The sequence below is a fragment of the Coregonus clupeaformis genome, chromosome 7 (assembly GCF_020615455.1).
Source record: "Coregonus clupeaformis isolate EN_2021a chromosome 7, ASM2061545v1, whole genome shotgun sequence".
NCBI lineage: Eukaryota > Metazoa > Chordata > Actinopteri > Salmoniformes > Salmonidae > Coregonus > Coregonus clupeaformis.
Genome location: NC_059198.1, coordinates 1904543 through 1928599, shown reverse-complemented (window position 1 = coordinate 1928599; position 24057 = coordinate 1904543). Strand labels below are relative to the sequence as shown.

Genomic DNA, 24057 nt, shown 5'->3' with positions numbered 1-24057 from the left:
AGGTCACGTCAGGTGAGGAGAGAAGAGATGGAATAGCTTGCCAAAGTCCATCTCTCTCTCCCTGACTCCTGCTCTGTCTCTCTCTCTATCTCTCCCACTGTCTCTCCTTCCCTCCCTCTCTCAGTGGTAGTGACAGTAAGTGAGGGTGAGACACATCTGCCTCTCCAGAAGTACGTCTGGCTTTATAGTCATCATCTCTGGGCAGATGGCCAAACCATATTTTTCTGTTTGAAGTAAGCGGCAATAACAACAACTCTATCTTTATCCCTCTGTCTTCTTCTCTAAATCCCTTCTTCTAAAGGACTCTCATCTCCCATGGCTGTTAAGAATGACCACACCTTCTGTTGTATAGGAAGTCCACTTTGAGGAGACAACACCAGAAGGTGCTATCTAGTTATTCGGCTGTCCCCATAGAAGAACCCTTTGAATAACACTTTTGGTTCCAGGTAGAACCCTTTTGTAAAACCCTTTCCACAGACGGTTCTACATTGAACCCAAAATAGTTATACCTGGAACCAAAAAGGGTTATCCTATGGGGACAACCAAAGAACCCCTTTGGAACCCTTTTTTCTAAGAGTGTAGTTCTTAAGAAGTAAGTACTGTGCTGGTAGTGTCTGCCAGAAAATGGGTGACGCATGAGCCCACTACCACCACACCACATATGGAGCTCTCTCTCTCTCTTCCCTTCTTCAACTTCACGGCTTACCCCATGGTTCTGCCCTGGCCCTGATACAAGCTCACATATTGTAGAAATAAATGATGATAGAATTGTTAACATTTCGTCCCATGTACCGCAATCAAACATTTATTTCAGTGGGCGGTGAGATATCTGTAGCCGATGGCATTATGAACCAAATTGCCTTCCCATGCAAGTTAGAATGTATAGTCAGAAAGCCCTTTGAAGAAGAGTCCTATAATGAAGCTATAGCAAGTGATGACACAAACTACCCCCTAATAATAAAAAAGAAAAAAAGAAAACAAAAGTGATGACACAAACAGAGGCATGGGACACCACATAAATACAAGATCTTTATTATATTTATAAGCAGCACACAAGCCTATAAAACCTACTTTATAGTAGTCATTTTGACCAGTAAGATCTCACTGATATGAGAAAATACAATCCTTCATATCTAATTCATACTGGGGTTGCAAAATGACTATCTTTCCCAAAATGTCCAGACTTCACTTGAGTCCTGGTTGAAACATTCCTGGAATCAGGCGAGAATAATCCTCCTACCTGGAATTCTGTAAAACCTGGGAATTGTGGGAAAGATACCGACATTTTAGAACCCTACTTAATACACAAGAAAAACGGGACTTGGACTACAATGCAATAAATCACATAACTCATAGATATCTACATAGCTGTCTACAATGGTGCCGGAGGAGATGGCTGCCATTTTACGGCCTTCTAACCAATTGTGCGTGTTTTTTCGCGTTATTTATAACTTATTTTGTAGATAATGTTTCTGCCAACGTCTCTTATGACCGAAAATATCTTCTGGATATCAGGACAGTGATTACTCACCTCGTACTGGACAATGGTTTTTTCTTTAAGGAGTCGGACGCGAAGGATTTTCTTCAGACACCCGACAAGGCCCAAATCTCCATCATTTGCATGAGAAAGAGACTGAGATATCGGGGACGTAGGTCTTGTAAGGATCCGACGGCGAGTGGATTATCTGCCTCTACCATCAGATCTATTAGCCATTGTACAATAATTGGATAACAAAATAGACTAACTAAGATCAAGGATATCCTACCAACGGGACTTTAAAAACTGTAATATCTTATGTTTCACCGAGTATTGCTGAACGAAGACATGGATAACATACAGCTGGCGGAATATACGCTGCATCGGCAAGATAGAACAGCTGCCTCCGATAAGACAAGGGGTGGCGGTCTGTGTATATTTGTAAACAACAGCTGGTGCACGAAATCTAACATTAAGGAAGTCTCGAGGTTTTGCTTGCCTGAGGTAGAGTATCTCATGATAAGCTGTAGACCACACTATTTACCAAGAGAGTTTTCATCTATATTTTTCATAGCTGTCTATTTACCACCACAAACCGATGCTGGCACTAAGACCGCACTCAATGAGTTGTGTAAGGCCATAAGCAAACAGGAAAATGCACATCCAGAGGCGGTGCTCCTAGTGACCGGGGACTTTAATGGAGGGAAACTTAAATCCGTTTTACCTAATATCTACCAGCATGTTAAATGTGCAACCACCTTTCCTCCACACACAGAGACACGTAACAAAGCTCTCCCTCGCCCTCCATTTGGCAAATCTGACCATAACTCTATCCTCCTGATTCCTGTTTACAAGCAAAAACTAAAGCAGGAAGCACCAGTGACTAGGTCAATAAAGAAGTGGTCAGATGACGCAGATGCTAAGCTACAGGACTGTTTTGCTAGCACAGACTGGAATATGTTCGGGATTCTTCCGATGGCATTGAGGAGTACACCACATCAGTCACTGGCTTCATCAATAAGTGCATTGATGACGTCGTCCCCACAATGACCGTACGTACATACCCCAATCAGAAGCCATGGATTACAGGCAACATCCATACTGAGCTAAAGGGTTAAGCTGCCGCTTTCAAGGAGCGGGACTCTAACCCGGCCGCTTATAAGAAATCCCGCTATGCCCTCCGACAAACCATCAAACAGGCAAAGTGTCAATACAGGACTAAGATTGAATCGTACTACACCGGCTCCGACGCTCGTCGGGCTTGCAAACTACTACAGAATACAAAGGGAAGCACAGCCGCGAGCTGACCAGTGACACAAGCCTACCAGATGAGCTAAATTACTTCTATGCTCGCTTCGAGGCAAGCAACACTGAAGCACATTTTCAACATGTCCCTGACTGAGTCTGTAATACCAACATGTTTCAAGCAGCCACCATAGTCCCTGTGCCCAAGAACACTAAGATGACCTGCCTAAATGACTACCGACCCGTAGCACTCATGTCTGTAGTCATGAAGTACTTTGAAAGGCTGGTCATGGCTCACATCAACTCCATTATCCCAGAAACCCTAGACCCACTCCAATTTGCATACCGCCCCAACAGATCCACAGATGATGCAATCTCTATTGCACTCCACACTGCCCTTTCACACCTGGACAAAAGGAACACCTACGTGAGAATGCTATTAATTGACTACAGCTCAGCGTTCAACACCATAGTGCCTTCAAAGCTCATCACTAAGCTAAGGATCCTGGGACTAAACACCTCCCTCTGCAACTGGATCCTGGACTTCCTGACGGGCCACCCCCAGGTGGTAAGGGTAGGTAACAACACATCTGCCACGCTGATCCTCAACACGGGGGCCCCTCAGGGGTGCGTGCTCAGTCCCCTCCTGTACTCCCTGTTCACCCATGACAGCATGGCCAGGCACGACTCCAACACCATCATTAAGTTTGCCGACGACACAACAGTGGTAGGCCTGATCACCGACAATGATGAGACAGCCTATAGGGAGGTCAGAGACCTGGCCGTGTGATGCCAGGATAACAACCTCTCCATCAACGTGATCAAGACAAAGGAGATGATTGTGGACTACAGATAAAAGAAGAGGACTGAGCACGCCCCCATTCTCATCGACGGGGCTGTAGTGGAGCAGGATGAGAGCTTCAAGTTCCTTGGTGTCCACATCACCAACAAACTATCATGGTCCAAACACACCAAGACAGTCGTGAAGAGGGTACGACAAAGCCTATTACCCCTCAGGAGACTGAAAAGATTTGGCATGGGTCCTCAGATCCTCAAAAAGTTATACAGCTGCACCATCGAGAGCATACTGACTGGTTGCATCACTGCCTGGTATGGCAACTGCTCAGCCTCCGACCGCAAGGCACTACAGAGGGTAGTGCGTACGGCCCAGTACATCACTGGGGCAAAGCTTCCTGCCATCCAGGACATCAATACCAGGCGGTGTCAGAGGAAGGCCCTAAAAACTATCAAAGACTCCAGCCACCCTAGTCATAGACTGTTCTCTCTGCTACCGCACGGCAAGCGTTACCGGAGCGCCAAGTCTAGGTCCAACAGGCTTCTTAACAGCTTCTACCCGCAAGCCATAAGACTCCTGAACAGCTAATCAAATGGCTACCCGGACTATTTGCATTGTCCCCCCCCCCCCTCGCCTCTTTTACGCTGCTGCTACTCTATTTATTATCTATGCATAGTCACTTTAACTCTCCCTACATGTACATTTTACCTCAATTACCTCAAATAACCTGTGCCCCCACACATTGACTCTGTACCGGTACCCCCTGTATATAGCCTCGCTACTGTTATTTTACTGCTGCTCTTGAATTATTTTTTTATTTAAATGTTTTACTTATCTATTTTTTACTTAACACTTCTTTTTCTTAAAACTGCATTGTTGTTTAAGGGCTTGTAAGCAAGCATTTCACTGTTGTATTCGGCGCATGTGTAACGATCCCGGCTGTCTGAGTCGGGTCCTGTCTGGTGACTAGTGTTCCGGTTCGTAATCTCCAGTTTCCCGAGGGTTCGGGAACGCTCCGGGGAGCGCTCTTGTTTTCCGCACCTGCATCCCATCAGCAATCTGCACACCTGGTCCTGATCATCACCCTTCTTAGGCTCTGGCCTAACATCCAGTTCCTGCCGGATCGTTAGCTATGAACAGTATGTTTGTCAGCGTGTCAGCCTCTGAGCCATTAGTTAGTTTTGTTGTTTTGCACCTTGTTACTTGCTGTGTTCTGACCTCCGTTTTTGTTCTGTCTGCAGTCTCTCACCCGGAACCTTCACCCAACCTCTGCCTGATGGTCGGCGGCTGCCGAGCCAGTACCGGACCAACCACTGCACCCTCAACAACCCATCCACGCCACCCGCTCTGTTCCCTGGATTATTCAGCCTCACTCGGAATCTACTAAATAAACACTCACCTTTCTCTCAACGTACCTTGTCCTTGTCTGCTTCTGGGTTCTGGCATAGTAAACCGTGACAGAAACGATCCGGCCAGTAATGAACCCAGCGGACCTGGACTCCGTTCGCCATGCTATTACCCAGCAGGAGAAGATGTTGGGCCATCATAGCACGGTACTACAGGAGATCGCGTTGTCAGTTCGGGAACCTTTCTACCGGTCTGACGGAGGTCCAGAACCAACGTAAGTGTCCGGTGGAGGATCCACTACCGGTTTCACCCATCTCGCCTGCCGCTTCTGAAGCTGTGTCCATCCGTGAGCCCAAGGTTCCGACGCCGGATAAATATGAGGGGGGAGCTGGGAAGATGCCGTTCCTTCCTTATGCAGTGTGGATTAGTGTTCGATCTACAGCCCTACTCTTATGCCACAGACAAGGCTAGGATAGCCTTTGTGATTGAGTTGCTGCGTGGTCGAGCGCTGGAGTGGGCTTCAGCCGTTTGGGAACGACAGGATCCCTGCATGGCTTCATACCAGGGGTTCACGGCCGAGATGAGGAAGCTCTTCGACCATTCCGTCCGAGGGAGGGACGCAGCTAGGCGCCTGTTTTCGCTTCGCCAAGGAACTCGCAGCGTGGCCAACTTCGTGATCGAGTTCAAGACGTTGGCTGTGGAGAGTGGGTGGAACGAGGAGTCGCTGCAAGCGGCCTTCTACCAGGGTCTGTCGGAGCAGCTCAAGGATGAGTTGATCTCCTATCCGGAGCCTAGTGACCTGGACAGCTTGGTAGCCTTGTCTATTCGGGTGGATAATCGAGTCCGAGAGCGAAGGAGGGAGAAGCAATGGGGTCCGGCCCAATCGATCAGCTTCTCAGTTCCCAGTCGGGTCGGGTGGTGGACCAGAACACGTCGATCATTCTCCACCACAATGGATTAGTGGAGAGGACCTCTCTCCCGATTCTGAACCCATGCAAGTGGGGCGGCACGGGTTAACCAAGGAGGAGCGTCAACATAGACGTAAGACCAACTGCTGCCTCTACTGTGGTAGCTCGGGACATTACATCTCCACTTGTTCCCGGCGGTCGTCAAACTGCCCGGCTCGCTAAAGTTGGGGAGGACTTTTAGCGAGCCAGTTTCAACCTCTCAGTACCTCTGTCAGACCCCGTTTCCCGGCTACCCTTGTGAACAGGAATCAGAGCTTAGCGCTTAACGCTTTTATCGATTCAGGTGCCGATGGAAGCTTTCTTGATGCCGAGTTGGTGGAACAGCTGGGGCTTTCCAAGGAGCAATTGCCGGAAGCCATTGAAGCGACCACTCTGAACGGCAGTAGTCTGGCACGTATCACGATGAGGACTGAACCGGTTAAGATGCGGTTGTCGGGGGAATCATTCTGAGATGATTTCATTCTTCATTCTGCCGTCTTCCCATGTTCCTCTGGTCCTTGGATACCCCTGGCTGAAGGAACACAATCCCACGTTCGATTGGGTGACGGGCAAGGTAACGAGTTGGAGCCTTGATTGTCATGCTAACTGTCTCAAGACTGCCTGCCCCCATTCGGTTCCCAGTCAGGTGATTGAGGCTAAACCCCCAGATTTGTCCCTGGTTCCCGAGACATATCACGATTTGGGGGAAGTTTTCAGTAAGCAGAAGGCTCTGTCACTCCCCTCCCCCACCGACCATATGATTGTGCCATCAACCTGGTCCCTGGAGCTGTCTACCCCAAGGGAAGGTTATACAGTATCTCCCGACCTGAACGTGAGGCGTTGGAGACCTACATCAAGGAGTCCCTAGCTGCTGGTCTCGTTCGTCCCTCGTCATCACCCCTGGGGGGCAGGATTCTTCTTTGTGGGTAAGAAGGATGGCTCTCTTCGACCGTGTATTGATTATCGGGGGTTGAATGACATCACGGTCAAGAACAAGTATCCCCTGCCCTTGATGAGTTCTGCCTTCGACTCCTTACAGGGTGCTACGGTATTCACCAAGCTAGACCTACGCAATGCATATCACCTGGTCCGGATCAGAGAGGGGGACGAGTGGTTGACGGGTTTCAATACACCGATGGGTCACTTCGAGTATCAGGTGATGCCGTTGGACTGACCAATGCTCCAGCGGTATTCCAGAGTATGGTGAACGACGTCCTGAGAGATATGATCGGTCTCTTTGTGTTTGTTTACCTGGATGACATTCTGATCTTCTCGAAGGAACCTTCCGACCACGTCCAGCATGTCCGGCAGGTTCTGCAGCGATTGTTGGAGAATCGCCTGTTCGTGAAGGCCGAGAAGTGCGAGTTTCACGCCCACACGACATCCTTTCTCGGGTACATCATCTCCAGGGGAGAGATTAGGATGGACCAGGAGAAGGTTAGAGCGGTTCTGGAATGGGCCCAGCCCGGCACGAGATTGCAGCTCCAGAGATTTTTGGGGTTTGCGAATTTCTACCGCAGATTCATCCGGGATTACAGCCGTGTGGCCGCTCCGTTAACTGCCTTGACTTCCAGTATCAGGACCTTCAAGTGGAATCCGGAGGCGGATCGAGCGTTTCTGGATTTGAAGAGGCGATTCACCAACGCACCGATTCTCTCTCAACCGGACACGGCCCGTCAGTTGCTCGTTGAAGTGGACGCGTCTGATGTGGGAGTTGGCGCCATCCTGTCGCAGCGATGCTCCACGGACAGTAAACTCCATCCCTGCGCCTACTACTCTCGTCGCCTTTCGCCTGCGGAGAGGAATTACGATGTGGGTAACCGGGAGCTTCTCGCGGTGAAACTTGCCTTGGAGGAGTGGCGCCACTGGTTGGAGGCGGAGCAACCGTTTATTGTCTGGACTGACCACAAGAATCTTGCTTACGTGCAATCGGCTAAACGTCTCAACTCCCCGTCAGGCCAGGTGGGCGTTGTTTTTTCGGACGATTCAAGTTTGCCCTGACGTTCCGACCTGGATCTAAGAACGGCAAGGCGGACGCCTTGTCCCGGATGTTCTCCAAGACGGAGGAGAGTGGGTCCAAGACCGAGACAATCCTCCCCCGGAACTGCGTCGTGGGAGCAGTTATGTGGAAGATTGAGGAGGAGGTGCTGGCGGCCCTTCGGACTCAGCCCGGTCCCGGTAACGGTCCACCCGGTCGGTTGTTTGTGCCTGAGTCGGTTCGTCCTGCTGTCCTCAAATGGTCCCACGCCAGCAAGATGGCTTGTCACCCTGGCGTGGCTCGGACAATGGCGTTTCTTCGCAGACGTTTTGGTGGCCTGCCATGGCCGAGGATACTCGGGGTTTTGTTGCTGCCTGTCCAGTGTGTGCGCAGAATAAGAGTACCAATCGGCCCAGCTCTGGACTACTTCACCCCCTTCCTATTCCCCGGCGACCATGGTCGCATCTGGCCCTGGACTTCGTCACTGGGTTGCCCGCTTCTGAGGGGAACACGGTCGTTCTGACTATCGTGGACAGATTCAGCAAGTTCGCCCACTTTGTGCCTATTGCCAAGCTTCCCTCTGCCTCGGAGACGTCCGAGATCCTGGTTAGGGAGGTTTTCAGGGTCCACGGTTTGCCCAGTGATATCGCTTTCCGACCGTGGCCCTCAGTTTACCTCTGCTGTCTGGAAGTCCTTCTGCTTGGCCATTGGAGCTACAGTCAGTCTCACATCTGGTTTTCACCCCCAATCCAATGGTCAGGCGGAGAGAGCCAACCAGAAGATGGAATCCACGCTACGCTGTCTGGTCTCTTCCAACCCCACCTCCTGGGTCTCTCAGTTGCCTTGGGTTGAGTATGCCCACAATACTCTTCCTACATCTGCCACTGGGATGTCTCCCTTCCAGTGCCTGTATGGCTACCAACCTCCCCTGTTTCCTTCTCAGGAGAAGGAGCTCTCAGTGCCTTCTGTTCAGGCCCATATTCGTCGTTGCCACCGGACCTGGCATCGGGCCAGAAAGGCACTCCTTAGAGTTTCGGACCGGTATCAGCTCCAGGCGAACGTCGCCGGATCCCCGCTCCCACCTATACCATCGGAGATAGGGTTTGGTTGGCCACACGGGATCTTCCGTTACGGACTGAGTCTAGGAAGTTGTTACCGAAGTTCATTGGTCCGTTTGTGGTGGAGAAGGTGATCAATCCAGTGGCAGTTCGACTCAAACTACCGAGGACGCTCAGAGTCCATCCCACCTTTCATGTCTCCTGCCTCAAGCCTGTCTTCCTCAGTCCTCTGTTGCCTCCTCCGCCTCCTCCTCCTCCTCCTCGAATGATCGGAGGTGGTCCTGCCTACACGGTGCGTCGCATCATGGATTCCAGACGGCGGGGCCGGGGTTTCCAGTATCTCGTGGACTGGGAGGGGTATGGCCCTGAAGAGAGGAGTTGGATTCGCGGCGACAGGTCCTAGATGCGGACCTCATCAGTGACTTCTACCGCCTCCATCCTGGCGCTCCGGGAGTCCGCCCGGTGGCGTCGCGGAGGGGGTACTGTAACGATCCCGGCTGTCTGAGTCGGGTCCTGTCTGGTGACTAGTGTTCCGGTTCGTAATCTCCAGTTTCCCGAGGGTTCGAAACGCTCCGGGGAGCGCTCTTGTTTTCCGCACCTGCATCCCATCAGCAATCTGCACACCTGGTCCTGATCATCACCCTTCTTAGGCTCTGGCCTAACATCCAGTTCCTGCCGGATCGTTAGCTATGAACAGTATGTTTGTCAGCGTGTCAGCCTCTGAGCCATTAGTTAGTTTTGTTGTTTTGCACCTTGTTACTTGCTGTGTTCTGACCTCCGTTTTTGTTCTGTCTGCAGTCTCTCACCCGGAACCTTCACCCAACCTCTGCCTGATGGTCGGCGGCTGCCGAGCCAGTACCGGACCAACCACTGCACCCTCAACAACCCATCCACGCCACCCGCTCTGTTCCCTGGATTATTCAGCCTCACTCGGAATCTACTAAATAAACACTCACCTTTCTCTCAACGTACCTTGTCCTTGTCTGCTTCTGGGTTCTGGCATAGTAAACCGTGACAGCATGTGACAAATACAATTTGATGTGATTTGATTTATAATGAATGTCTTCTTTGTGAGTGGTTGGGTAGTTCTTATCTACGCAATTCTTCATCCTGTTATCTGGGACCAGTGTTCCTGCTTCTGCTGCCAGAAGGAGGCCAAATCATTATTCATACAGAGCTAACACACATATTATCTTGGCTACAGCCATCCAATCCTGCTCATTGTGTTCAGTTTAACTTAAAGTTGAACACATCAGTTGAAAACATGCCTTAAATCCTAACTTGAGGGCCTTACATGCAAATAGATTGGATAGCATGATTAACATTTAATTATTTAGAGTCTAAGACATTGTAGGGGGGTGAGGGGGGGTTGCTAAGCTGACATATGGAATTGTTTTAGGATGGTCATACTATGGACTATTTAGCTATTTGATTTGGAATTTTAGGACCCCTTTAGGTATCAAAACAAATTATGAAACTATTATTTGATAAAATATTGATTTAGGCCTTTACTACTAAAGCCCATAGAAACGCATTGAATAACACATTCATAAATGGCAAAAAGGACAGTAAAAAAAGAAATCATAAGATATGTAACTCAGATTGATGCACCAGTGCGTCAATCAACTCTAGGGGGTTATGTTAAGTGTGCACATCTCAAGTTAGGCTTTGTACTGTAATGTACTGTACGCAGCATACCTGGGTTCAAATACTATTTGAAATCTTTCAAATACTTTGAGCGTTTGCCTTTGCCTGTCTAGAGTACCAGGTGGGCAGGGTTTACATTTTTGGGACATCTCTATTGGTTCCATTGCAACAGGCAAGCTCAATCAAACACATCTTACGTATTTTAAATAATTTCAAATAGTATTTGAACCCAGGTCTGGTAGGCAGCAGGTCCAGTTTATGGGCATGAGGTGTAAGGGAAACAATGAATACAAATCAATGTACCAATCATTGCCACAAGTGTTGATGCTTTGGTGTAAAGCTTTACAAATTATTTCCTAAAAAACCTTTGATGTTAGAAAAACAACCACTTAACACTTAGACAGAACAACACCTGATTTTTCCATCTAATAGAAACACTAATCACAGGTCTGAGGCAACACCACAGAGTGACAGAAACACACCCTGTGAGTCCTATCCGTTCAGTGGCCATCAGGTCTGTGTGTGTTTCGGTGGCCATCAGCACACTGTTAGAGGCTCCCCTGAGAGCTCTGGTGATGAGGAGAGAGCGAGAGATAGGCAGGCTGGGAGCGGACGGACAGAAAGAAAGAGACGGACGGACAGAAAGACAGGCAGACAGAGGGACGGTCCCACAGGCAGCCTATAGGGAGACCAAGTCACACAGACAACTGGGACTAACAGGGGCTAAAGCTACATTGTCAATCACACACACACACACACACACACACAATCTCTCTTTCTCTTTCTTACTCTGTCGCTCCCTTCTTCTCTCTTGCTCTTTCTCGCACTTTCTCCTTCTCCCCCCCCTCCCTCCCTCCCTCCCTCTTGCTGACAGGTGCAGCAGCAGCAGAGAAAGAAAAGACAGGATGTTCCATCCCTCCCATGCACAATATAATGATATATCATTACACTGTTATGGCTTTGCTACAAAATGACACTAGAGAGACAGACATATTTTCTCCATTATCAAACGACCCCTCCAAGTCACTTAGAAAGCTTCTAATGTGATAATTAGCCAAATAGGTTCTATGAAAGTACTCTAATGTCTGCTTATTACAGGCTGTTTTCAGGCTCATTTCAACAAACAAAGAGGGGGGAAGAGAAAATAAAAAGAGAAATGGAGAGTCCTACCTTGATGTTGTCAAAAGATGTTCTGTTGGTCACGTCATACAGCAGCAGGAGAGCTGAGCGAGAGAGCGAGAGAGACAGAGACAGGGGGACAGAGACAGGGGGACAGAGACAGGGAGAGACAGAGGGACAGAGACAGGGAGCGACAAAGACAGGGGGACAGAGACAGGGAGAGACAGAGACAGGGGGACAGAGACAGGGGGACAGAGACAGGGGAACAGAGACAGGGGAACAGAGACAGAGACAGGGGGAGACAGAGACAGGGAGAGACAGAGACAGGGAGAGAGAGACAGGGAGAGAGAGACAGGGGGACAGAGACAGGGAGAGACAGAGACAGGGAGAGACAGAGACAGGGAGACAGAGACAGGGAGACAGAGACAGGGAGAGACAGAGACAGGGAGACAGGGAGAGACAGAGACAGGGGGACAGAGACAGGGGGAGACAGAGACAGGGGGACAGAGACAGGGAGAGACAGAGACAGGGAGAGACAGAGACAGGGGGACAGAGACCGGGAGAGACAGAGACAGGGAGAGACAGAGACAGGGAGAGACAGAGACAGGGAGAGACAGAGACAGGGAGAGACAGAGACAGGGGGACAGAGACAGGGAGAGACAGAGACAGGGGGACAGAGACAGGGGGAGACAGAGACAGGGGGACAGAGACAGGGAGAGACAGAGACAGGGGGACAGAGACAGGGAGAGGGAGAGACAGGGGGACAGAGACAGACAGAGACAGAGAGAAAGTGGGGGAGAGCAAAAGTAAATGTTAGTGAATTAGCAGGCCTGGCAGAACCCATTGACAACAAAGAGTTCATTTGAAAATAATTCTCGGCTAACTTTCCAATTTGTCCTTTAGGCTTAGCCTCTCGGACTTGTGGCTTCCCAATTAGTTTACGGTTGACTGAGTTCCTTTATTCATTTTTACTGAGGAGGGCATTTAACAGAGTAAAGTCTCCTTCTTGCTCTCTGTGAGCCTGATTAAGACAGGCCTGCCCAGGCTCAGAGAGGACAAGGACTATAAATGTGTAAACATTCCTTTTCAGATATATCCTTTATGACAAGCAATTCATACATAATACATCTTTCAAAAGACGTAACGAACATTGCATCTGCTCATGTTCATAATGATAGATAGTGTGATAGATCTCTACCCATTGAACTGATCCACAGACAGTGTGATATAGTAGATAGCTACCCATTGAACTGATCCACAGACAGTGTGATATAGTAGATAGCTACCCATTGAACTGATCCACAGACCGTGTGATATAGTAGATAGCTACCCATTGAACTGATCCAGGCAGTGTGATATAGTAGATAGCTACCCATTGAACTGCTCCACAGACAGTGTGATACAGTAGATAGCTACCCATTGAACTGCTCCACAGACAGTGTGATACAGTAGATAGCTACCCATTGAACTGCTCCACAGACAGTGTGATACAGTAGATAGCTACCCATTGAACTGCTCCACAGACAGTGTGATACAGTAGATAGCTACCCATTGAACTGATCCACAGACAGTGTGATACAGTAGATAGCTACCCATTGAACTGCTCCACAGACAGTGTGATACAGTAGATAGCTACCCATTGAACTGATCCAGACAGTGTGATATAGTAGATAGCTACCCATTGAACTGCTCCACAGACAGTGTGATATAGTAGATAGCTACCCATTGAACTGCTCCACAGACAGTGTGATACAGTAGATAGCTACCCATTGAACTGCTCCACAGACAGTGTGATACAGTAGATAGCTACCCATTGAACTGATCCAGACAGTGTGATATAGTAGATAGCTACCCATTGAACTGATCCACAAACAGTGTGATACAGTAGATAGCTACCCATTGAACTGATCCACGACAGTGTGATATAGTAGATAGCTACCCATTGAACTGCTCCACAGACAGTGTGATACAGTAGATAGCTACCCATTGAAATGATCCACAGACAGTGTGATACAGTAGAGGTAGGTATAGGAGAGAGAGAACACAACAGAGATGCTGAGAAGAGAGAGAAACAGTGGTGTAGGAGAGGGAACACAACAGAGATGCTGAGAAGAGAGAGAAACAGTGGTGTAGGAGAGGGAACACAACAGAGATGCTGAGAAGAGAGAGAAACAGTGGTGTAGGAGAGGGAACACAACAGAGATGCTGAGAAGAGAGAGAAACAGTGGTGTAGGAGAGGGAACACAACAGAGATGCTGAGAAGAGAGAGAAACAGTGGTGTAGGAGAGGGAACACAACAGAGATGCTGAGAAGAGAGAGAAACAGTGGTGTAGGAGAGGGAACACAACAGAGATGCTGAGAAGAGAGAGAAACAGTGGTGTAGGAGAGGGAACACAACAGAGATGCTGAGAAGAGAGAGAAACAGTGGTGTAGGAGAGGGAACACAACAGAGATGCTGAGAAGAGAGAGAAACAGTGGAAGTGCCAAATAGAGAGACACAAGTCAAGTGAGAACAAAAGAGTGGTAAGAGAGAATGACCAAATTAGAGGGCGGATGGACTTACAAACAGAACACAGGAGGCAATGGGCACGCACACACACACACACTCTCTTTTGCTCTCTTCACCTCTCCCTCTCTAAGTTGTAAATCACCAAACTCCACCACACCCCCACTCTGATCACCATGCAAAACACACCAGTCTACCCTATATCCAGTCTACCCACAGCTCTCCTTCCTACAGGAATATCCACAGATAACAACACATTCCATTTATCATGCTCCTCTGTGGCTGAGTGTGCAATTTAGTGTGTAAGTGTGTGTGTCTGTGCGATGCCACTCAGAGAGAGGACGGAGGACTCGAGGAGAGGACAATCTTTTTCCCAAATGAGAATCTCTCTCAATTCAATTTCAATTCAATTGAAGGGCTTTATTGGCATGGGAAACATATGCTAACATTACCAAAGCAAGTGAAGTAGATAGTAAACAAAATTAACAGTAAACATTACACTCAGAAGTTCCAAAATAATAAAGATATTTCAAATGTCATATTATGTACAGTGGGGGAAAAAAGTATTTAGTCAGCCACCAATTGTGCAAGTTCTCCCACTTAAAAAGATGAGAGAGGCCTATAATTTTCATCATAGGTACACGTCAACTATGACAGACAAAATGAGAAAAATAAAATCCAGAAAATCACATTGTAGGATTTTTAATGAATTTATTTGCAAATTATGGTGGAAAATAAGTATTTGGTCAATAACAAAAGTTTCTCAATACTTTGTTATATACCCTTTGTTGGCAATGACACAGGTCAAACCTTTTCTGTAAGTCTTCACAAGGTTTTCACACACTGTTGCTGGTATTTTGGCCCATTCCTCCATGCAGATCTCCTCTAGAGCAGTGATGTTTTGGGGCTGTCGCTGGGCAACACGGACTTTCAACTCCCTCCAAAGATTTTCTATGGGGTTGAGATCTGGAGACTGGCTAGGCCACTCCAGGACCTTGAAATGCTTCTTACGAAGCCACTCCTTCGTTGCCCGGGTGGTGTGTTTGGGATCATTGTCATGCTGAAAGACCCGAGCCACGTTTCATCTTCAATGACCTTGCTGATGGAAGGAGGTTTTCACTCAAAATCTCACGATACATGGCCCCATTCATTCTTTCCTTTACACGGATCAGTCGTCCTGGTCCCTTTGCAGAAAAAACAGCCCCAAAGCATGATGTTTCCACCCCCATGCTTCACAGTAGGTATGGTGTTCTTTGGATGCAACTCAGCATTCTTTGTCCTCCAAACACGACGAGTTGAGTTTTTACCAAAAAGTTATATTTTGGTTTCATCTGACCATATGACATTCTCCCAATCCTCTTCTGGATCATCCAAATGCACTCTAGCAAACTTCAGACGGGCCTGGACATGTACTGGCCTAAGCAGGGGGACACGTCTGGCACTGCAGGATTTGAGTCCCTGGCGGCGTAGTGTGTTACTGATGGTAGGCTTTGTTACTTTGGTCCCAGCTCTCTGCAGGTCATTCACTAGGTCCCCCGTGTGGTTCTGGGATTTTTGCTCACCGTTCTTGTGATCATTTTGACCCCACAGGGTGAGATCTTGCGTGGAGCCCCAGATCGAGGGAGATTATCAGTGGTCTTGTATGTCTTCCATTTCCTAATAATTGCTCCCACAGTTGATTTCTTCAAACCAAGCTGCTTACCTATTGCAGATTCAGTATTCCCAGCCTGGTGCAGGTCTACAATTTTGTTTCTGGTGTCCTTTGACAGCTCTTTGGTCTTGGCCATAGTGGAGATTGGAGTGTGACTGTTTGAGGTTGTGGACAGGTGTCTTTTATACTGATAACAAGTTCAAACAGGTGCCATTAATACAGGTAACGAGTGGAGGACAGAGGAGCCTCTTAAAGAAGAAGTTACAGGTCTGTGAGAGCCAGAAATCTTGCTTGTTTGTAGGTGACCAAATACTTATTTTCCAACATAATTTGCAAATAAATTCATTAAAAATTCTACGATGTGATTTTCTGGAAAATGTTTTCTCAATTTGTCTGTCATAGTTGACGTGTACCTATGATGAAAATTACAGGCCTCTCTCATCTTTTTAAGTGGGAGAACTTGCACAATTGGTGGCTGACTAAATACTTTTTTTCCCCCACTGTACAGTGTTGTAACAATGTGCAAATAGTACAAATGGGAAAATAAATCAACATAAATATGGGTTGTATTTACAATGGTGTTTGTTCTCCACTGGTTGCCCTTTTCTTGTGGCAACAGGTCACAAATCTTGCTGCTGTGATGGCACACTGTGGTATTTCACCCAGTAGATATGGGAGTTTAACAAAATTGGGTTTGTTTTCGAATTCTTTGTGGATCTGTGTAATCTGATGGAAATATGTGTCTCTAATATGGTCATACATTTGGCAGGAGGTTAGGAAGTGCAGCTCAGTTTCCACCTCATTTTGTGGGCAGTGTGCACATAGCCTGTCTTCTCTTGAGAGCCAGGTCTGCCTACGGCGACCTTTCTCAATAGCAAGGCTATGCTCACTGAGGCTGTACATAGTCAAAGCTTTCCTTAAGTTTGGGTCAGTCACAGTGGTCAGGTATTCTACTCTCTGTTTAGGTTCAAATAGCATTCTAGTTTGCTCTGTTTTTTTGTTAATTCTTTCCAATGTGTCAAGTAATTCTCTTTTTGTTTTCTCATGATTTGGTTGGGTCTAAATGTGTTGTTGTCCTGGGGCTCTGTGGGGTCTGTTTGTGTTTGTGAACAGAGCCCCAGGACCAGCTCGCTTAGGGGACTCTTCTCCAAGTTCATCTCTCTGTAGGTGATGGCTTTGTTATGGAAGGTTTGGGGAATCGCATCCTGGTTATAGAATATAACGGCTCTTTTCTGGATTTTGATCATTAGCGGGTATTGGTCTAATTCTGCTCTGCATGCATTATTTGGTGTTTTTCGTTGTACACTGAGGATATTTTTTGCAGAATTCTGCATGCAGTCTCAATTTGGTGTTTGTCCCATTTTGTGAATTCTTGGTTGGTGAGCGGACCCCAGACCTCACAACCATAAAGGGCAATGGGTTCTATAACTGATTCAAGTATTTTTAGCCAGATCCTAATTGGTATGTCAAATTTTATGTTCCTTTTGATGGCATAGAAGGCCCTTCTTGCCTTGTCTCTCAGATCGTTCACAGCTTTGTGGAAGTTACCTGTGGCGCTGATGTTTAGGCCGAGGTATGTATAGTTCTTTTGTGTGCTCTAGGGCAACAGTGTCTATATGGAATTTGTATTTGTGTCTCTCTCTCTCCCTCAGCAATGATTGTGTATATTTCTGTAGGACAGTAAAACATTTGGGAAAGATGATAAAATATTAGAGAATGAGAAAACAGAGAAGGGGAGTGTTTGTCTCCCTCTAGCCTGATCTCAGATCTGTTTGTGCTGTCTTGCCATTTCCTGGGGTCATTGTTTGGGAGGAGCTGGCAAGACAACACAAACAAATCTGGGATCAGGCTATTCTCCATCTAAAAACCAGGATGATTAATTGAGTCCCTTCCACATAAATCACTGTCTAAGTAGAGTGGGTATAGGCTAGGCTACAGTAGTGTCTCTCCACTGGGCTAATTGTTTCTGATTGATGTCATGTCACGCTCATCTATCAAATTCCCAGACAGGGTTCTCCTCAAAGGGATATAGACAGAGGGAGAGAACGGAGAGCGATAATATATAGAGAGATAATATAGAGAGAGAGACAGAGAGAGATACTATATAGAGAGAGACAGAGAGAGATAATATATATAGAGAGATAGAGAGAGATAATATAGAGACAGAGAGATAATATAGAGAGAGAGACAGAGAGATACTAGAGAGAGACAGAGAGATAACATATAGAGAGAGACAGAGAGATAATATATATAGAGAGACAGAGAGATAATATAGAGAGAGACAGAGATAATATATAGAGAGAGACAGAGAGATAATAGAGAGATAATATATATAGAGAGATAGAGATAATATATAGAGAGAGACAGAGAGAGATAATATATATATATATATATAGAGATAATATATAGAGAGAGACAGAGAGAGATAATATAGAGGGAGACAGAGAGAGAGAGACAGTTTGATGCACTGCACACAATCCTCTCAGTGATGAGAAAGTAAAGTGGTACAGTAGAACTCTTTGCTGTTGCTGAGAATTTCAGTGAGATCTACGGAGCTTTGGGAGGTAGTGACTGGCTGCCAGGGGTTTGACTGTCTTTGCTTTACTAAAGCTGTGGAAATCACTGAAGCAGTCCCTCTTGACTACTGTCTGCGCCTCGTTGACTTCAAAAGGAACTGGATGCGGCACAAATGGCACCATCTTCCGTATGTAACGCACTACTTTTGACCAGAGCCCTATGGGTCCTGGTCAAAAGTAGTGCACCACATAGGGAATATGGTGCTATTTGGGGTGCACGCACTGACTGCCTATCTTGCAGGGTCGCTGTGAAGTCCCAGAGAACCATATCAAAAGCAAAAACCACATTTAGTTGATGTGGATGAAGGGAGCATAGTGTTTATGTGACAGGCTGTAGAGACTAAAATGTACATGCGCACATACACCTGATCAAATGGCTGAGTGGAGAGCTGGAGCATACATTTACATTTTAGTTACTTAGCAGAAACTCTTATCCAGAGCAACTTACAGTATTGAGTGCATCACTTTTCGTACTGGTCCCCCGTGGGTATCGAACCAACAACTCTGGCTTTGCAAGCGCCATGCTCTACCAACTGAGCCACACGGGAGCCACACACACACACCCGCATGATAATCATGATAGCGGCGATAATGACGATGACTATGATGAGGAAGGAGGCAAATATGAAGATGATGAAGATTAACATTATGATGATGAAGGAGACACTGCTGTTGTTGATGATGACAATGATGATGTTCATATCTAAATGTAACCTTCTCCATTATGAATATAATACCCTGTTGTTCTAATAAAGCCTCTAGAGAGGACAGGACAGCATGCTCCCTGACTGTTTCCCTGATGAACATCCTTGCCCAGCCGAGTACTGCTTTAGGGGAGATTGATGTCAATCTGGCTAGCTGGAGGAGATGAGTTTCTCTTTTCTCATTTTAAAACCATTCCAATACCACCTGGAGTGAACACCAGTGGCCAAATGCACACACACTCACATTATTCACTGCTACATACACCATAGTGAGTCTCCTGTTGTCCCTATAATATGTGTGTGTGTGCTAGTTTCTATCCACAGATTGTTGTGTGTGTGTGTGTGTGTATGTGTGTGTGTGTGTGTGTCTGCCTATGCATTCTGCCGTGTACTGTATGTGTGCGTGTGTGTGCATCCATTTTGTGCGTGTAGCAAGGTTTAGAGAACAGCATTTATAATTACAGCAACACTCATATCTTGTTTCTGGTCCCTGGAGGAAGGACCCTTCATTAAGCCCAATCACAGGCATCACGCGCGTCGGCTCACATCTGCGGCTGAACACTCCCTTTCTGGAGGATTACTGTCATTCATTACAGCATCCCAGAGCAAACAAGCACGCACACACGTGCACACCGCCCCCTTTGAGCAACACAGCGGGGATGTAACAACACAACATTTATAAAATGATCTTCCCTCTCATTTACCATACATACATGCATTATAGATGATGAATTAACACATGCCTTTAAGGAGACTGGAAACATTAGAAACATGCACCATGTGAATATGCTATCTACCCATCCACCCACCCATCCATCCAGTCACGCATTCAAGACAAATGGTCATAATCAAATTGCATGCTCACAGACATGTAAACAAATAAGTTAACCATAAATGTTATTCAGCTAATTTACATGTTTCCAAGATGGCGTAGCAGTGCGGTCGTGTACTGTGTGTGTCCGTGTAAATAGCCTGTTTTTTGTATTTTTTTTTTGTATTTTTCGTACATATTTCCCTATCACACTTTTCATCCTTCTACTAAATATACTTTCCTGCAACCCGCCTCACTCAATGTGGAACGGATTCTATTATTGACTTACCTTTTATCTTACCTTTTATCTAGAATCACCAGTTGAAACTAGCTAGCCAGCTAACTAGCTACTTGCTATTAGCCACCGTTAGCGGTTTTTACCCAGAACATCGGATTTTCTGCCGGAATAACTGGACATTAACACCGGATCGCAACTAACTAGCCGCAACCGAATGGATGTTGCTGTTGGCTAATCACCACTGCCCCCGAAGCAAGCACCAGTTAGCCTTGAGCTAGCCTCGAACCAGGCCCATATCCCGGCTATCTACCTCTCTATCTACCGGACGGGAGTAGCCAGCTAACTAGCTTCTTGCTATTAGCCACCGTTAGCGGTTTTTCACCATTGTCCGTGGCCTGCACTACCTACCAGCCAGTTCTAGCCTGGACTATTATCGGCCAGTCTGCACAGCGCGTTATCGACCCAGAACATATCGGTTTTTCTGCCGGAATCACTGATTCACTGGACCTTTAACTCCGGATCATCGCAAATAGCTAGCTGCAACCAAGTGGATGTTGTTGTTGGCTAATCAGCCTTGAGCTAGCCTCGAGTCAGGCCCATCTCCCGGCTATCTACCTCTCGGTCAACCGGACGGGACCTCCTAGAGTCGACACAGAGCCCCGCCGATCCATCACGACTGGTCTGCCGACGTAATCGGCTGTGGTTTCAACAGGCTTCCCATTGCGACGACCACGAAGATCCATCTGCAAGCCCCGGCCCGCTAGCAAACGCAAACAACAGCCGTGCTTCCTGCTAGCCAGTGCTGTAGCACCAATTCGAACTGCTCTCGGACTCACATATTGCTGTTCACTGGACCTTATGATCACTCAGCTGCACAGCTGATGCCTGCTGGACTGTTCCTTTACACGGTACCCTGTCCTGTTTATCTGTTTAGCCTCAGCCCAAACTTTCATCGCCATTACCAGTTGTTGTCTTAGCTCTCTTGAATAACACCTGTGATTGCTTTATGCCTCTCTCCCATGTCAATATGCCTTGCCTATTGCTGTTCCAGTTAGTTATTATTATACAATTTCACTGTAAAGCCCCAAGCCCCTCTCAAACTGCCTCAAATAGCTCCTTTGTTCCACCCCCCATACACGCGGAGACCGGCTCAATCGGTGCCTCCAGTGATGCTCTCTTTCATCGTTACCCAACGCTTAGGTTTACCTCCACTGTACTCATATCCTTCCATATCCTTGTCTGTACATAATGCCCTGAATCTATTCTACAACACCCGGAAATCTGCCCCCTTTACTCTCTGCACCCAACGCACTAGAAGACCAGTTCTTAAAGCCTTTAGCCGTATCCTTATTCTAGTCCTCCTCTGTTCCTCTGGTGATGTAGAGGTTAACCCAGGCCCTGCAGCCCCCAGTATCACTCCTACTCCCCAGGAGCTATCATTTGTTGACTTCTGTAACCGTAAAAGCATTGTTTTTTTGCATGTTAACATCAGAATCCTCCTCCCTAAGTTTGAGTTATTCACTGCGTTAGCATACTCCGCCAACCCTGATGTTCTAGCAGTGTCTGAATCCTGGCTTAGGAAGGCCACCAAAAATTCAGAAATGTCCATCCCCAACTACAACATTTTCCGTCTAGAAAAAACTGCCAAAGGGGGTGGAGTTGCAATCTACTGTAGAGATATCCTACAGAGCTCTATCATACTATCCAGGTCTGTGCCCAAACAGTTTGAGCTCCTACTTCTAAAAATCCACCTTTCCAGAAATAAGTCTCTCACTGTTGCCGCTTGCTACAGACCCCCCTCAGCCCCCAGCTGTGCCCTGGACACCATATGTGAATTGATTGCCCTCCATCTATCCTCAGAGTTCGTACTGCTTGGTGACCTAAACTGGGATATGCTTAACACCCCAGCCATCCTACAATCCAAACTAGATGCCCTCAATCTCACACAAATTATCAAGGAACCTACCAGGTACAACCCTAAATCTGTAAACATGGGCACCCTTATAGATATCATCCTGACTAACTTACCCTCTAAATACACCTCCGCTGTCTTCAACCAGGATCTCAGCGATCACTGCCTTATTGCCTGTGTCCGTATAGGGTCCGCGGTCAAACGACCACCCCTCATCACTGTCAAATGCTCCCTAAAACACTTTAGCGAGCAGACCTTCCTAATTGACCTGGCCCAGGTATCCTGTCGCTCTTGCTGCTGGTGATTCTCAGATCCACCTCTACGCAGACAACACCATTTTGTATACATCTGGCCCTTCATTGGACACTGTGTTAACAAACCTCCAAAACTAAATGCATGCTCTTCAATCGAACGCTGCTGGCACCCGCCCACCCGACTAGAATCACTACTCTCGACGGGTCTGACCTAGAGTATGTGGACAACTACAAATACCTAGGTGTCTGGGTAGACTGTAAACTCTCCTTCCAGACTCACATTAAGCATCTCCAATCCAAAGTTAAATCCAGAATCGGCTTCCTATTTCGCAACAAAGCCTCCTTCACTCATGCTGCCAAACATGCCCTCGTAAAACTGACTATCCTACCGATCCTTGACTTCGGCGATGCCATTTACAAAATAGCCTCCAACACTCTACTCAGCAACTTGGATGTAGTCTATCACAGTGCCATCCGTTTTGTCACCAAAGCCCCATATACTACCCACCACTGTGACCTGTACGCTCTTGTTGGCTGGTCCTCACTACATATTCGTCGCCAAACCCACTGGCTCCAGGCCATCTATAAATCACTGCTAGGCAAATCCCCGCCTTATCTTAGCTCATTGGTCACCATAGCAACACCCACCCGAAGTTTGCGCTCCAGCAGGTATATCTCACTGGTCATCCCCAAAGCCAACACCTCCTTTGGCCGCCATTCCTTCCAGTTCTCTGCTGCCAATGACTGGAACGAACTGCAAAATTCTCTGAAGCTGGAGACTCTTATCTCCCTCACTAACTTTAAGCATCAGTTGTCAGAGCACCTTACCGATCACTGCACCTGTACACAGCCCATCTGAAATTAGCCCACCCCACTACCTCATCCCCATATTGTTATTTATTTTGCTCATTTGCACCCCAGTATCCCTATTTGCACATCATCTCTTGCACATCTATCATTCCAGTGTTAATACTAATTGTAATTATTTTTCACTATGGCCTATTTATTGCCTTACCTCCATAACTTGCTACATTTGCACACACTGTATATATATATTTTATATTTTCTGTTGTATTTTTGACTTTATGTTTTGTTTTACCCCATATGTAACTCTGTTGTTGTTTTTATCGCACTGCTTTGCTTTATCTTGGCCAGGTCGCAGTTGTAAATGAGAACTTGTTCTCAACTGGCTTACCTGGTTAAATTAAGGTGAAATAAATAAAAATAAACATGTCAGTGCTATCCTAATCTGCATTTAAATGTTATGAATCTCTGCATACTAAGCACCACTTTTAGTAACGTATAATGCAGCTTGTTTCTTAATGAGGGAGAGAATCCCTCTTGTTTCTGTCACCACAGCAGCTGGAGTGGTATTGAGACAGAATCACACAAGTGTGTGTTTGTGTGTTTGTCTGTGTGTGCGAGAGACCAAGAGTGAGAGAAAGAGAGAGAGAAAGTGTGTGTGTGTGTGTGTGTCTCACCGTTGGCGTCGCGGTAGTAGGCGTGTGTGACGCTGCGGAAACGCTCCTGTCCAGCTGTGTCCCAGATCTGAGGAGAGAGGGAGAAGAGAGGGAGAGGAAGAGGGATAAGAGAGGGAGAAGAGAGGGAGACGAGAGGGAGACAAAGAGGGAGAAGAAGAGGGAGAAGAAGAGGAGAGGGAGAGGGAGAAGAGAGGAAGAGGGAGACAAGAGGGAGAAGATGGGGAGAAGATGGGGAGAAGATGGGGAGAAAATGGGGAGAAGATGGGGAGAAGATGGGGAGAAGAGAGGTAGAGGGAGAAGATAGGGAGAC

At 47.1% G+C, this 24057-nt stretch overlaps 1 protein-coding gene across 1 annotated transcript in view; it reads right to left on the bottom strand.

The window, feature by feature from the left end:
* Nucleotides 1–24057, bottom strand: part of LOC121550673 (ras-related protein Rab-26-like) — a 130032-nt gene that overhangs the window by 35057 nt on the left and 70918 nt on the right. Inside the window, exons 4-5 of the mRNA XM_045221580.1 lie at nucleotides 23748–23814; nucleotides 11666–11718 (exon numbers count right to left, since the gene is read on the bottom strand). Coding sequence (XP_045077515.1) covers nucleotides 11666–11718; nucleotides 23748–23814 — 120 coding nt within the window. The remainder of the gene's footprint in view (nucleotides 1–11665; nucleotides 11719–23747; nucleotides 23815–24057) is intronic.